Below are 16,811 nucleotides of genomic sequence, written 5' to 3'. Positions count from 1 at the left end.
TGGTGGTGGTAACTGTTCTGATGCATAGAAAGATTTTCTGTTTCCTATTTGATGTACAGACTGGAATATATTTACTGCATGACAGTTCTTTTGCATAATCCAAAATGCTAAGTTAGACAAAGTCTTTCAAGACTGCAACATTTTTGTTTTCAGGTAGACAGTCAGGCTGACTTAATTCCTCCACCAACTATGTCCTGTGAAGCTAGAGCAGGTCTCTGCGAAAAGCTTTATTTCTGAAAACTGGAACAAATTTCCTAGCTCTTTATCCCTGTTGCCATTTTACTGCAACCCATTAGCATCTTCCTAATTTGATAGTAAATATGCTTTTTTTTTTTGTCTGTCCTGCTCAAAACTAGTATTATCATTATTTTTTAATATCCACTATCCAAGAAGGCAGTGCCAACAGTATCCAGCATCTTTGGGCTGGTAGGAAAAAGTCTGTCTGCTCTTAGTGGGTCTTTGTCTTTTGGTGACTGAGAATACAGACTGGAGACGATTTTGTGAGTAGCTGAATCTGGCCATTGAGCTAAGTTAGTTCTTAGTCCCTTAATAGACTGAAATACGGTATTAGACCTTGGATTTAGTTATGACGCTGTATGTTTTATTAACCTTAGTTTACAAAAATAAGCCATTTACTCTAGATGTTGATTACAGTTAACGTGAGTACTGTGTCTAGGTATTGTGCTTTTTTTTTAGTTAAAGCTTTTTATGCTGTTGTATTCTTTTAGAGCTAATTATAATAAATAAAAGGCCTTACTTTTGTAACCATTTTGAACATGTGTGTTTGCAGAATCTGCCTGTAAGAATATAGTGATCCTAAGAGGTGCCCTTCAGTCTGATGTCATGTCATCTGTCACATCATTTTGATAAATCAAGCAGTTATACCCATCAGCCTGAATTATTTTGTAATTATTGTTTTTATTTCATTCTTTTTCTTGCTATTAAAAAGTAATCTAAACATGTAACAGTAATAAATACTCTGTGTTACTGGTAAAGGAGAACAGACAGATAGCTGAAGCCACAGAGCTCTTTTCTGAAAGTAACTACCTAAGTCATCCAATAGTATTGTGGCAAGTGAAATTTGTACTTCATTTTTCTTTTTTTGTTCTGTTTTCATGCTCTCCAACTACTCTTCCAACTTTTTCAGAATCTGTATGTTTAAAGGTACTTGAAAAGGTGAAGGAAACATGAAGAATAATTTTGTCCACTAATTGGTGTGGAGTAGTTCTAAAAGATCCTACTGTATATTCCCTCCAAAAAAAAGTAGAAAAGGGATTTTTCTTGAATGAATCATAGCTCTTGCACATACAACACTCAGAAATCTCTTCATCTACTGAAACACATCTTATGCAATGATGCTACAAATAGACAGGCTTTAAATGTAATTATTGATTTATTGGCTAGCCTTGCATATGTGTTTTTTTTTAAGCTGATGAAAATAGGTATGTACCTAGCGAAGCCATGTTTGCTGCAAGCATAAAAAAGGTAATATGGAACACGTACAAAATAATACATTTTCTTTCTAAACTTATACTCTTTTTTTTTAATTCCAGAATAACAGTGTGTAAGTTAATGTATAGTGTTCCGTAACATTATGAGTGGATTCTTTTGGGTTTTTTTGTGCTTTATTTTTTTAATTTTTAGCAGTAAAACTATATATCTTGCATATTAAAAGAATCTACTTTTACTTCCAGAGTGCTTTGAAAATGTCTGAAAATTCCAGTGATAGTGATTCATCTTGTGGCTGGACTGTCATCAATCATGAGGTACTCAATCTCAAATTAATAATTCTAAATAAGTTTAAGACTTGCCGTATACAGTAAAATGGTGTTTCCATTTTTATGGCTGCTGTTTTGTGAGGATCTTGCATGCCAGCAAAGGGTGGAGAAGAGATACTTTTAAATATGAAAATATAATTATAAAGTTACTGTTTAAAAACTTCTACCCTGGTACTATGGCGGATACAGATTGTTGTTTAAAAGAATGATTACATAGGTTTTACTTTGAAGAACCGATAGAAGTTCTCTTTTTTTCCATCTTTCCTGAAAACATTGACTTTGTGTAATCTATCTGTTGTTGCTAATATATTTCTTCTTTTTCCTTCTCCTTTCCTCCCCCTAAAAAGGAGGTAGTGGTGGGCAGGAAAAATATCTAATGCAGGAAGGAAGTGATTCAGTGATTTCTCCAAGTCTGTTACAACACTAAGTTACCTGTTCTTGACTTCAACAGCTGCTGTTTAGGAGCAGCCCTGTCTTTAGATTCTGTCTTTCTTATTAGGAACAAAATGTGAGAGGGAAAAGGATCCACTGATTGAGTAGGATATTATTAAAAGCGTTTTTCAAAGCTCATGAACATGCTGCAGCCATTGTCTTTGTGTCTTTATTTGTGTATAAACAATTGCTTTTGTTCTTAATTGGGCTTTTCCATCTTCAGGTTGAGCCTCTGAAGTGGTATATCAGGAGGCTGAGTGCTGGCATAAACAAATCTCTGAGATGTGCTGCCTCTAACATTTTGTGCTGCCTGACTCTGCTTATGGAATGTTTAGCTAGTTTGGAAAAAGATGCACGCAGACCTCCTGGGTGCACAAGAGAAGCTTTTTAAGCACTTTTGTCTGTGTTGGACGCTGTTCTGTGCTGAGGAGGAAAGCTACAGAGACTCAAGAAGATCTAGGATCTCTAGAAATCAGCAGGGTCCCAAGAAGGACTGGTTGAAAATCCCCTGGAGAGGGATATGTTATAGAGAGTATATAATTATATGTTCCATATCCTGAATCAACAGGATCAACAGGAGCCTGAAATTTTCCCAGTAGTGACACAAGTCTCTTTTGCCTCAAGCAGAATCTCAGGGAAGCAACAATAAGTAAAGGAATACCAACTTTTCTTAGCTTTGTTGAGAAATGGGGGTGATGGGGTGGGGCAGGGCATTTGGTATTTCTAGCTAACTCTGCATCGTAAGGTCAAGAATAGGAAGTATAGCAGTCTCAGAACTGAAAGTGATGATTGGGGAGGGCTGCCATTCTTCAGCCTGGGATGTCTTGAGAGCTGTGACAGTCTAAAAGAACCTCAGAGCTGGTAAAGGGTTCTTCTGGGCGAAGGATTGAGTTATGGAGAGACTTTTTTTGTGTTTTCCAGGGACTATCAGCAGCTTGCAGTACAAGTTCTCTGTTATTCATGTAGGGATTATGAGTTTCCTTGGCCCTGTTTTCCAGTCAAAAGGGAACAAGGCCTAAAATATCCAGAAATAATCTAGATGTTGGTTCCTTGTGGAGAAGGAATTCATGTGATTGAGCTAGTGGAGGCAACTAAGAGAATGGTGCTTTTTTCCATTAGGTAAAGCGTCACCGAAGAAGTATGTTACGTAACGCAATAAACAAAAGCAATCTAATTATCGTATAAGGAAGTTATGATGGTAGATTGTGTGGCAGCAGATAAAAAGAGCTAACAGGTTACATGGGCAAGGAAAAACCCCCAGTTCTTTGTTCAAAATATTTAATCTTTTTCAAAATCCGCACAATTAAAGTGCAGGGCTCTATCATATTTGTAGGGCCAGTTGTGTTTCTGTTGCTCTTTTGGTCTCCGCTATGGCATCGTTTATTAGGCACTTTGAGCAAGACCTAGGGTATAGCTATTTGCAAAATTGCTATCCTATTTCTGTAGTTCTGGCTTAATTTGGTTGTTTGTGTTTATTACCTTCTGATGTTTGACTAGTTCTATTATGTGACAATGGCTTTCTTAAAATAAAAAAGTCATTTTTAATTCATAGGAGAATAAAGCTTTAGTCCAAAAAACCTGAAGCAATAAAAGGTCTGGTGGGGCAAGATTCAGTGTTGCCGAGGTGGCCACAGGACAGGTGTCTGAATCTGATCTTAGTTTCTAAGTTTGCGTGGTATAGGTTAAGTCAATACACTCAGTGGAGTTTAGAGAGCAGGAATTCTTATCCTAAGGTATCCTAAAGTATTTGATCAAATGATGTGTTGTCTTGACTCCAGTGACTGTATTGATTGCAAAGGTGACTTGGACAATTTGCTCAGTTTAGGCACTTGAGGTTAGGCAAGATGAATGTTTTATTTTACTTTCTCCTAGTGATGAGTGAGGCAGGTCTAGGATCTTTAGAAACTCTGAGAGAGGTCCTACATATTAGTCTGGATCTCCAAAATGTTGTTTCTTGTTAGGACTAAAGATTTTTGTAGCACTTGTGGTCTGATTTATGGTTGTTCTTACTCAGTCTTGTCCTGTAAGCTGAGCAGGTTATTGAGCCAGAACGCTCAGAGGAAAAGGGCTAGCTGTTTTCCTGGAATGACTCTTACGTGTTAACATATTGACTGTCCGTATCTTCTTGTTGCCTGCCCCAAAATATTCTCAAGGGACAGTACCTGAGCTACAACGTTCACAGGAGAAAAACAGGAGATGACAGTAAAGATTCTGAGAAGTGATTAGTTGTTTCTCCTTCACTGTGCATTCTCCCTATTTGCAGATTGTAATGAAAATGAAGGCAATTTGAAAGACAAACTATTACAAACTGGTGATTGTACTCAAGTTTTGAAGGCTTAGTTTAAGTTTCAAAAGCAATAGTGGTAAACATATATGATTTGTGGCTTTTAAATGTGACTTCATTTTTGTTTGCAGCAAGGTAGTATGTTAGGGATGGTGAAAACTTGCTTACCTTATTCTGGGTTGGCTGGCAGGCTGGGTATCCTGTCACAAAAAAAAAAAAAAAACAGATGACCCGCTCGCTGCAGTCCTAGAGACCAAGCTAGATACAGGAGTGCACAGACTGCCAGACTTGGGCTTCTAATTCCTAGAAGAATTTAGGGATTAGCTAGGACAGTCTGGTTGCTCTACAGTGAAGTGCAAGTTTTATTTTCATAAACTTGGGATGGATATTTTACACTGTGACTAAAAGCGAGTTATACAGTCTGAGTAAATCAATGTAATACAAGATTATAGGAAGGCAGAGATTTGCTTAGTTAAAGCAGAACGTTATACCAGGGTGGGGAGACGCTGATAAAGCCTCCCACTGTGGTGTCTAAGAACTCACATCGTTGATGTTTCCCCTGGCAAGGCAGCGCTTTGTGTTTGAGCCTAAAGGAGGTAGCCTGAATGGGATCACTAGATGCCCCTCTTACGTGCCTGTTGTTGAGGGAGGGAGTGGTAGTGACTACTGTGTACTTTGGGCAAAACGATTTGGACGTTTAGGAAAGGAGTGGAGCTAAGGATTAGACAAAGAAATTGAGAATAATACATAAGAACACAATTGTATTATTTCTTAACCTGTATTGATGAGGCAACAGAGAATCGGGTTGTGGATTTGTCTTACCTTTTATAAGGACAAGTGAAGAGAAGTGAAAAATTGCAAGTAGCTAGATTTTGTAATTGCAAAGAGCTGACAACTGCGCAAAGAACTGATAACTGAATTAAATACCCACTTTATCATTGGACTACTCATACAAGAGGAGATGCTAATTTTGGAGTCAAAAGAGGCACAGGAAAGGAGTGTAACGAGTAGACCATATCCTTTCTCAGACTCGGTTATTGACGAAATGGAAGGGTGGTGGAGGTCTAGCAACAAGTTAACTGAGTGAGAGAGCTTAGACATCCCCAGCAGACTGCATGTCTTTAAAAAAAAGGATGACTTACCTCATACTCAACAAGCCAGGTTCCTATGCGTTTTAACTTAAATTTTAATATACTTAAGCTATATGCCTGGTGTCTGTCTTGTTGTGGAGCCTGGGCAAAGTAAATAGTGTTTGTTACTCTTTTCTTCCTCCCCAATTTAAGAAATTAAAATAATGTTCTATTACACCTGAGAACAATTGTTGTGTAACAAATCTATATACCTATTTGCCCATAAAAACACAAAGAATTTTGTATTTTCTTTTTGAGGTTTCATTCAGATTTTAATAAGTTACTTACAGTTTAGTGGCTTATTTCTGCAAAACATTTGAGATTAAAATTGTGATACTTTTGTAGTCAAAAGAAAAAGTACAGCGTTGGCAAGTTACTAAAACAGCTAATTTGTGAAACCTTTTAAAAAAGAACATAACTTCGTAATATGATTGTAAAATATATCTTATTGCAACTCTTTTTGAGGTACCTAATCTTCCTGAAGTACACTCTCCTCTTAAAAAATAAAGCAAACATGTTTGTTTAACTACTGACCTGAGGCAGACAGGGAAACTGATCTGAAAGTATTACTACAGCTGAAATTTCACACCTGCTGTTACAAAAATAACTAGCTCTGTTTACAAAAACAGTTCAAGTTGTTTTTGGATCAGAGTGAATTAGTATTCTCCAGTTAGGTTTTGCAAACTTATACTTTTCTGATAACCTTACTGATTCCACCAATTCCCTTAAACGAATATTACAGTATGATGATTGAATACTCAGGGTTGTCAACCATACTGATGGACTTATGTGCTCAGCAGTCCCCTAGTTTTGTTAATCTTCAGTTCCTGCCTTGTTTTGCTCCAAGGTTGTTGCTGACTTGCAGCTGACTTGCAGCTGACTAGTAACTAAGGTTCCTTTATGGATTAAAGACAGAAATGCAATTTAGAGATGGTATAAAATTATTTTGTAACGCAGTGTTGTTGAATTTGCACGTATTTGTGGTGTTCTGGTGTGAGAGATTTACTAGTAAAAGAGCCATTCAAAATTACTGATGGGAATTGAGATGGAATAGAGGTATACATATTTTTCCTCCATATTAGTACTTTTTAGTGTTCGTGTTGGTGTGTGTGTGTGTGTATGTACATACAGCACATGGGCTTACATGCCGGAGTTTGGTCCTATATCCAAATCTCAGGTGGTAACCTCCTCTCTCCCTATAAATTCCATCTAATAAATAGGCCTAATTAAATTAATAGGAAATAATCAATTTGGAATACCTGGTATAGCTGTTCATTTCATGATGTCCACATTGCATTTTGTTTTTTTTTTTTTTTTTCTAGAATTGTATTTCTCTGCCTTTTTTTCAGTCATGGTCATTTGGAGTGTTGCATATTAAGATTTGATTCCTAGCTACTGAATATTTCTCTCACTTTTCTTTAACTTCTCAAGATCTTCTTTAGTTTTAAAGGTTATTTATTTTTCTCTTTAGTCATTTCATTTTTTTTTTAATGTTTTGTTTCTTTGTGACCTTTTCCTACTACTTCACAGTTAATGGGCTTTGGGTCAGTAAAGCTCACTGAAAACGCTTTAATTTCAGGGTTCTGATATAGAAACTGTGACTTCAGAAAATGGAAGCGCAAGTGGTAACCATGAATTCATTTCCGAAGAATATGTTTCTTTGCAAGAAGAGCAACCAATTGATTTCAGAGGTAAGAACTTAAAAGGGGAGCAGTTCCATAAAAAATGCAATTATCTGTTGTAGCACTGGCAGAAAATTAGTAATTTTAATAGAGACAATATACTTTTCAGTCTCAGTCAAAGTACTTTTTTGATTGTTGTTGTGGAAAACACTCAGTAATCAACTTTTAATTTTTTTTCTTAAAATAGAAATAATTAGTAGGATATCTTTCATTTTATCAATACGTTAGAGTAGTGTACGCTAGTGTAGTTGGAAGATAGTTTATGATAGTGCTATTGAGAAAAGAACTGTTAATATATTAAACACTCTATAATAATGCCATAGGTCAAAGAAGAGTAACTTGGAAGGAACCATCAGATTTTTTTATGCCTAAAAAACAGCATTGTAACATTGCATTAGCATTTCTTGATTTGGAATTGCAAGTCCTAGTGCAGGTTCATATGAAGAAAATCCTTCAATTTTCTGTTTTAATTGTTAAATTTAACAACGTTCATATTGGGATGAGAACAGACACCGGTCCAGTGTTACATTTCAACTTGACCAGCTTGTTTCCAAATTCATAGCCCCTCCTAGCAAAACCAAGACTAGACATTCAAATACTAGTAACTATCTGAACAATATTTTAATTATTCCACCATGCAAATGTACTGTAGCATCCTGTTAACTTAGGGTATAGTGGTTTGTTGTTGTTTTTTGTCTAACTGCTTTTTGTATATAGGTTACTTGGAGTATGAACAGTATGAGCAGTTGAGTTTAAGTATCCTCCAACCACTGCATTATATAATGACAAACTGTTTGGTTCCGATGCTTATTGGAGAGGTATTAAACGTGAGAGTTAGTGTATTTTCAGAACACCTTTCTTGATATGACCGGATAATAAAAATCTCCTACGTTGTTAAACATTCTAATACTATATAGGATTGAGGACACTTTGTAGAATTACTATTTTTAATCCCTTGTTTTGTTTTTTGGTGGACTTTTTTTTTTAATTTTATAGTTCAGTGCAACAATGATGGAGTGGTACCAGTGGTAGAAACTAGTCTCTCTGCCTTTGAGGAAACCAAGACAGTTCATGAGGTAAATTACGTGTTACATTATTCAGAGCCTTCTGTGAGCACCAACTTGCAATGCCGAGTAGTATTTTGAAGGCATAAAAATAAAGATACTAATTTTCCTTTTTTAAAGCATTACAAACTCTTGCTATATTTTGTAATTGCTCTGTATTGTAAATACTTGAATAATATTTACATTCTCCATTTTCTTAGGGAAAGAAAGTGCCTGATGATGGTTCCTGTGTTGGGACTGTTAGTGATGATTCTGACATTGTTACGCTTGAGATTCCAAAAGTGGAAGAAACTCAAGCTCAGGAGGAAGCTCCAACTCATGGTGAAGCAGCTCGAAGCTCAGAGGATTTTAACATGGGTTCCTCCTCTAGCAGCCAGTATGCATTCTCTCAACCAGAAACTGGTAAGAGCAGTAAATTGCTAAGCAACTATGTGCGAAAATGTCACCAGGAGAAAAAAAAGTCTTCGCTCAGGGAGCCTTCTTTGTTTGGAGGCGGGGGGAAAAATCCTTTTTAGGTACATATCCAAATACTTGCAATTTCTAGGACAACTCTTTTTGCCCTGACTTTCAGACTTTGTCCAAACATATGTCTGTACTGTTTTTCAAAATTAGTAAATTTGAAAGCATTCCTCTCCCATGAAGTGTTCACTGTTTAACATACAAAGTAAATTTCCAGCATGTTTTAGAGATTTAAAATAACTTTTAGCTCACAGAAATATTACAGGCTTTATCTTGGCAATTTTGGGGGCTTTTGGAAGGTTGGCACAGATGACCAGCTACTGGGATAGAATTGATTTTTGGGATCCTGAAGACTAGTAGCAGCATAACTACCAACAAACGCTTTTTGCTTACCTTCGTGCCTATGTAGAATATTTTTTTTTTTAAGATCTGCTCAGTATTTAACAGTACTGCAATGCAGGTTATTCAAGGGGAAGGATATGAAAATTTGAACAATTTAAAAATTATTATTGTGTTACTCTTCTAGTTCTCTAGTCCTTTTTAATTCCATTTGGCTGCTTATTTGTCGTCTCTTCTGTTCCCTTTATTACCTTTCATAGGGCTTCTAGTGCCTGTAACACCTTTGTGTTACTGATTTTTACCTTCCAAAGTAAGTTTATTACAGGAGAAATTTGTTTGTTGTTGTTTGTTTCTTATTAACCAGTGTTTTAGCTCAGAAGTAGAATTTGGCATCTTCAGAGGTTTGTATATACTTACAGTATCTATTGGAATCAGAAACTGACAGCTTAGCATCCAGTTATGAGCAGTGATGATTAGTGACAAAACTGTCATCGTCTTTAAATCTTCTCAATGTTTTGACTTGATTTTTAATTTAAAGTTTAGTTTGATCTATTTTTTCTTCCGAGCAGAATTCTAAAAATGTTTTATGTGTTTTTTTTTTTTTCCTTCCTGTTTTTGTACACAAAAGTCAGTTGGCTGGAGAAGCTGAGGAAGATTCCTGATTATATAAGGGGATGGGGCAATGAGGTGAAAGAGCATGTGTCTCGCAGTCTTCCTTTCCAAGGTGGTGTGATTAAATGTGATCAGCTTGTGTAAAGCTGATTGCTTATGGCTTGCATGGAGTGTTGTTAAAATTATCAGTACCAACTTGACTTGATCTTATAGTAGTGATACTCCAAACAGATGCAGAAAGCCAGTCTTTACTCAAGAATATGGCTAAGCTGTCATTCTGCTTTGTTTGCTTTTTGAGAAGTGTTAAATTTATATATTTATTTAGAATGGTCAGAAGTAAACTTTTAATACATTTTAAGACTTACTCTTGACCATTTAAATGAATGATATTTGTTGAATTCCAAATGTATGTGTGGTTGGCAAGATTAATTTATTCCTTCTAATTTCTTAAGTTGATTTCAGCCTGGTCTTTAATACAGTGCATTCGATTGACCAAGAATTGTCTAAAAAAAAAAAAAAATCTTGAGTACTTTTGCATTTGTTTAAAATGCCATAGTGTTAGCTGTCAGAATGTTCACAGCACCTTTTTACTAATGGAAATGCTTGTCGTCCACTAAGTTCTTGCTGATTTTTCTGTTGTGTGGGGAAAAGGATGAACTTTAGATTTTCCTGAAGTAGATGCTGAAATGTCTCTACAAGGACAGATTTTTTGCTACAGTTGTACTGGCAAATCCTCCTTATGTAAGTGCAGGCTGTCTCAACCACACAAAGAGAAATGTTTTAATACTGCCTTATGAGTGAAGTAAGTTAACTAGCAAATGCCCTCATACTGAAATAAACTGCATCTACACTTGACATGTGTCTGTACAGAAACGACAAAGAAAAAAAATCACATCCTTAGCTGACACTGTTGTTATCACTTGGTTTGTAGTGTAGATCTGCCCCTTTAAAATCACAGCAGAAGCTAATGTTTTGGAATGCTACTGTGATCACACTTTTTTATTTATACTCTTTTTCATTCTACGGCTGTTGCAGTACAGCTTTGCACTGAATTGTTACAGCTGCTGTTAGGCAATGTCACCTTTTCCTGAAAGGGTAATGCTGTTGACAACTTGTCAGTTAAGTGCTTTTCAGTGGCTGTGTATTAAGCTTTTTTTCTCCTCCCTTTTTTTTTTCTCTCCCTATTTTTTGTTCTTTGGTATATATCAAAGAATTTCCCATTTGGTTAGGGGCAGCTTGTTCCTTAACCACTTTTGTATTCCATATGTGTAAGTTTCTTTGGTTATTGAAACAATCTTGAAAAACCAAATAAGCAAAAATAACACCCACCTCATTAAATTCTTCCTATGTAATCCTTCATATGTCTGACCTCTGCATGCTAGTAAGAATATCCCTCACCTGACAGAGTCATTAATGGATGCTTGTCTGTCTTTGCCAGGATTGGGGAAGTTAAGGTTGCATCTGCTTAAATGGCTTGTTCTAAAATAGTGACCTTTTCTGTCAAATTATATAAATGCTTTTAAGAATCTGCTCGTCAAGTAAGGTGCTTTAAGTGGTTTGTCTTTATTGCAGTGTCTGCTTGGTCAGTCTGATTTCACTAAAAATAGATTTTGTGGTAAGGAGGAAATTATCTTTTGCTATCTAACCTGTTGCTTGTCCACGGAAGTCAGAAATTAGACATGTTAGTATTCCAGACGCTGCTTGGTAGTCTTTTGTGGGGTTGCTGTAATCATTTCTGGTAAGTTAGAATTTAATTTTGGTGAAGAACCTTAAATGGTAATGCTTTTCTTAGATTATGGCTAGCATTGCTTGGTATTCTTGTCTATTCAGAGATGTGTGCATGGCTTTGTTTAAACAAATGGTTTTCCCTTGTGAAATGTTCAAAGACAATAGCTCTAAATTTGAGTGATGATTTCAGATATGAGAATGAACAGCCATATTTCTTGAAGCAGTGTTAGCATCATGTAATTTCAGGCATCAAATTTAGAACCCTACTTTCCCAAGTGGGAAGACCACATCATGTGCTGGAGGCCTCATTGACCACATTGAATCTATTCCAAACATGTGAGTTAGTTACCCAAACACAGGTATTTGAAAGCTTCCTGTTCATCCTGCCTCTTCCCCTTGGTATTTGCCTTATACTTGAAAGTGATGCTGTCAGAGGAGAGAAATTAAATAATCAGTGCTTATATACTGGATTATATCACTTTATTTACAGTGTCATGCTGAGTGTCATTTACTGAGTCGTACCACTAACAGCAAGGAGCAAATACAGCTCTGTTGTTTTCCAGTTAGAATATGTGGCTTGAGTCACAGGGTCATGAACATACAAATGGTATCATAAGTACGATTTTACAAAAAACACTATGAGAGTCGTTTTGTATGGTTAGAATTTATTTTTCTGATATTGGCTGATCCAATGTTCAAAACATCTGTGAGGCAGTAAAAACTGTTTGGATCTAGAGTACTAGGCAGGGGCATCTGAGTGGTTCCTTTTCTATGGTTGAAAACGGCTTTTTTGGAAGGTAGATTAAATGTTTAATGGGTAGTAGATGGTGGCTATTGAAGGTAAGTAATAAACATTTAAATACATTTGTAATGCAAAGCTTTATTCAGCTGCGTTATAATATCTATATTAATGGAACTATAATGGAATTTTTTTGTCTACAGTTGATGTAGATCAGGGAATGAAGTGATTTGAATAGATTATAATAAAACCACATCTGTGCCTTTTTGAAGACTTTCTTTTAGTGACTGTTACTCTTTTATTATGAAATAGTTCAGTTTCAATACCTATAAGAGAAGGAAAACTGAGTTCTTAACCATTCTACTTCACAAGAATTTGCAGAGGCAGTAGATGTAGATGCTTTTAAAGGTAGTGTTATCTGAAAAAAACACTTTCTAATGGGTGAATTATAAGGCATGGGCACCTGCCATGCTGTTTTTCCTTATAATTTTGTCTAGATTATCTGTTTTTTCCTTTAAAAACTGAATTTTGACCTTTGAGACCAAACATTCTTTAATTAAAGCGAAATTAAAAAAATTCTCTGTGTGATAGTTTATGCTGGATGCTATGTAATGTTCTCAAAGACAAATGCCAAATACGTTTTGCGTAAGTATGATGTGTTTTTGTACTTGATTTAAATTAATTTAACTTTAAAAGCAACAATTAATGCATTTTAAGCACTGTTCTATGTTGGTTTTCAGTTTTTTCATCTCAGGCTAGCAATGATGAATCAAGCAGTGATGAAACTAGCAATCAGTCCAGTCCCACAGTACGAAGACGTCGGGCTAAGAAGAGGCTGATCTCTAGCTCCGAATCTGACGGAGGGCCGGCTGCTGAGCCAGAATCCGAACCTCCTAGAGAAGAGCAACACAAGCGCCAGTTCAGTAGTGGCCTTAACAGATGTATCATACTAGCTTTGGTGATAGCAATCAGCATGGGCTTTGGACACTTCTATGGTGAGTTTATAGAAAAGAAAATATGTAGAGCTGAAGGCTTATGTGCCTAACAAATACAGTTTCATTTTGATTCTGATTTTTCTTATTCTCTGCTAACAATATAAACCTAAAAACAAGAAAAAGCAACAGCTAATGTATGGATGATAAAAGGGAGCCGTTCAGCAATGCATTTGTATTTAATGTATACCACACATAAATTCATTTTTATTTAGTTTTTTTTTGTTCTTCCAGATAGAAACTTATTGTTCTTCTCATAATGCAGTGCGTACACTTCATTTTTCACATTTTTTTCTTTTGAAATAAATTTGTGGTAGTGCTCTCATATCCAAGAAGATTCAGAGAGCCATCACAGGCTCTTGTCCGATATTTATTCAGCTAATAAATGGAAAAGATGGGCATAATTTTACAGCAGTTCATAGTATCAATATTTTTTTCTCTATAATGGAGAAACAAAAGCTATAATTGTCTTTGCGGTTCCTGAGTAGCTCAGTGAATCCAAGATAGCAGCAATTTCTCTGTGTTCTTAATGTATGGCCTAAAGTTGATTCTCTTCTATTAAGTTTCAAGCCTGAGCATTATGCAGATTGTATTAGCTGCGTTTAACAAAATAACAGAACTCAGTACTGATCTAAATCTGTCTAGTGCAATCCTAATCCTGTAATACATATTTTAAGTGATTAAAAAAAAAGGTAGAGCCTTTAAAAATACTCATGCGAGCCTGAAAAATAGTTTACGTGAAAACGTGTCTCAGTAAGAAGACTTGTGATTCCATATGAGACTGGAAGTACAATTTTAATTGGGCTTGATTTTTTTAGTAGTTGTTAGAAATCTGTAAGTTTTGACATTTATTTTGGAAGACTTACAGTAATTTTCACTTGAACATAATTTTTTCTGTTCTTAGGTAAACCTGAAGGTAAGAGTCATGAGTTATTGTGGATGCTTGGCTTGGGTTCAGACTAAATTGTATGCATGTGTGTGTACATGTGTGTGTAAATATATGTGTGTGTGTGTATGTATGCTTATATTAAAAAAAAAAAAAATCAAGTCTTAACAGTTGCTAGCATATGCAGGATTACAAGAATGACTAATCCAGTCATGTAAAATACCGTTTATTTAGCACTTGCTTGCAGTTGCAGCTACTAATAGTTGGTGAAGAAACTGACTGATATGTATTGGCTTGCTAGAAGCAGAGAGGAATAAAATGACTAGATCAGCTTTTGATAGTGCTTTGCTGTGGTAACTTGAGGAAGTGGTTTCAATCCTGATTATCGCTTTTTCTATATTTAAATTGGGATTAATGATAAATACCGTCCCTTTAAATAACTTTGAGACATATGGATGAGAAATATGTTTTGTAAAAGCATTCAAGTCCCATCTTTGTTAAGGGAGTCGCTTCTACTTGTTCATTCATTGAATCTGTATTTCTAAATAAAAATTCTCAGCGCTGATCTTTTTTTCTCTCAGCAAAAAGAAGGCAGTTCTGTGTGGTTTTAGTTTATGTTTGTTCAAGTGAAAGTTCTTCATGGTTTTGTGTTGGCTAATGCATGCAAAGTGCTCCTGTGTGGAGATGGAGATGGATTTCTTCTCTTTGCAATTTTCACCGTTCAGCCTGGAACAAGTGTGTTCCACAATATTCTTTTAATGCTAGGCTAATTATTGTTTAAGAGGATCGGAAAGGGTTACTTTTTATGAAATTACGCTTTTTTAGTCAGTAGCAGGACAGTCTTTCCTCTTTAAAGGAGTCCTGGAGCTCTGGGTAGGGCTTATCCCATTCCATGTTTAAAGATGTAGAAGACAACTAGGATTAGGTTTTAATCAATAATTGTATCGTTATTGATATAAAACTGAGTTACCTGGCTTTGGGATACTCTAGGAAGGAGATCTGAAGATTGAGAAAGAATCAGGAGCTCAAAGAGAGCAAGCTTTCCAGGAACAATAGGTAACTGGAAGAGCTGAAGTTAGGAAAATCTTGTCGATAGGAAGTCTCTCCTTGGACATTCAGATGATCTATATAAATTTGAATGGTACCTTGTTACATGCTTTTTTAGTGTCTTCATAATCCTTTGTGTGTTGATGGTTGTTGTTTTTACTTATTCCATGTGAACGATGATTCTGTCCTCAGAAAAAGAGAAACAGTAAGTTTTCTCTTTGGTATTTCAACATGAATTCCTTAAATCTTCATGTTTTTAGGACCAATGGACGTTTTCAAAATGACCTATAAAAGATAGATCCTTCAGTATTTTTAAATTTTATTTATATGGGGATATACCCTTCCAGTTGATGTTTTTTAGGGTTGCGTGAATGGAAAATCATTGCTGTATACAGATCATTTCCCCTTTGAGTTGAAGCGTTCAATTAAAACTTGGTTTAATAGAGCACTCTATTACTTCAATTTCATACTTGACAATACACTAAGTAGAACTTAAGACAGCATAAAAATACATCAGTGTAATAGCATTTACTCAACTTCTTCTTTTTAATGTTAACCTATCCCTGCAACGCGGAAATAGAACTCTGCATAAGTTGCATTGAGTTGGAAAGAAAGACCTAAAAATTGTTGTTGCCATCTGCTGTAGAGCCAACTTAAGAGAATCTTAAAAGGAAAAAAAAAAAAAACCTGCATCACTGTTTGAACTTTAAGTGCCACGTGCATCCATAGGTAGGGAAGTACTGGTGAAGAAGTGTTATATAATAGTAAATTTTAGGCGCTAGTACCATGAAAATACTTTTCAGAAAAATAGCATGTGTCAGCATTTATCGAACAATTAAAGATAGGATCTTTTGAGTTATTCAGCCTTCACTTTAATGGATAAGAATGACAGGATTAGGCCTGCAAATACTTGCTGCTTTGCAAGCAGTGTTTAAAAATTGTATTTCTCCATGAAAGTTTAAATACTGTGCCAATATCCTCTTATTTATATAACTTTATTTAACAGTGAAAGCTGTAGTTCCAAAGTGGTTAATGCTTGGATTAATGCTCTCCCTTTTTATCCTGGTTGGCTTGCATGTTACTAAAAAAAAAAAAAAAAAAAATCACAAACATCTTTTCCTACATAACTTTTGTTTGATTTATATCTAACTTAATTCTGTATAATGTTCAAAAACTTCTTTAATTTGTTTTCATCAAACAAAAAACAGTGTAATGGAGAATTTTGGGATCTGCTTGAGAAGTTGCTTCCCATTGGAAGAAACAAAATGAGTTTATAACAATTTGGTTTTATAATCTTTACTGTGTTAAAATGTTTTTAGTAAGTACTGGGGCAGAAATTACAAGGTAAGAATGCTTCTGAATTTGCAGAGAAAATGAGGCTGATGTTTAGGTTGGTCTTTTTCTCTAACTACTGTGAGTCAGCCTATCAAAAGAAAGTTTTATCTTTGTAGGTACAATACAGATCCAGAAACGTCAGCAGCTGGTAACAAAGACATGTGAATTTAAAGATATGAAAGATGACCTTTACCAGTGCCAACAAGAGCAAGGAGATAAAGCACATCATAAAGCAGGGGTAGGTATGAGTTTAGCTGTAAATCATAAGATTATTCTTATGTCCCTGTGGAGTTTACACAGAGCT

General features: G+C 35.6%; 1 protein-coding gene across 5 annotated transcripts in view; it reads left to right on the top strand.

Annotated features, from left to right (window-relative positions):
- The window catches only part of CCPG1 (cell cycle progression 1), a 29,449-nt gene that overhangs the window by 2,956 nt on the left and 9,682 nt on the right, over positions 1–16,811 (top strand). For 3 of the 5 annotated variants that reach the window (XM_068957907.1, XM_068957906.1, XM_068957908.1), the window contains 6 exons: positions 1,695–1,766; positions 7,204–7,315; positions 8,303–8,382; positions 8,571–8,772; positions 12,988–13,242; positions 16,624–16,745. In XM_068957907.1, the coding sequence (XP_068814008.1) occupies positions 1,707–1,766; positions 7,204–7,315; positions 8,303–8,382; positions 8,571–8,772; positions 12,988–13,242; positions 16,624–16,745 (831 nt within the window). In that variant the 5' untranslated portion in view covers positions 1,695–1,706. Of the gene's footprint in view, positions 1–790; positions 906–1,694; positions 1,767–7,203; positions 7,316–8,302; positions 8,383–8,570; positions 8,773–12,987; positions 13,243–16,623; positions 16,746–16,811 lie in introns of all 5 variants that reach the window. The other 2 variants (XM_068957905.1, XM_068957904.1) reach the window with 1 other exon arrangement.

Source organism: Struthio camelus, chromosome 12, assembly GCF_040807025.1.
Source record: "Struthio camelus isolate bStrCam1 chromosome 12, bStrCam1.hap1, whole genome shotgun sequence".
Classification (NCBI taxonomy): domain Eukaryota; kingdom Metazoa; phylum Chordata; class Aves; order Struthioniformes; family Struthionidae; genus Struthio; species Struthio camelus.
Note: the sequence above shows the minus strand (reverse complement) of the source record. Positions and strands in the feature narration are given on the sequence as shown.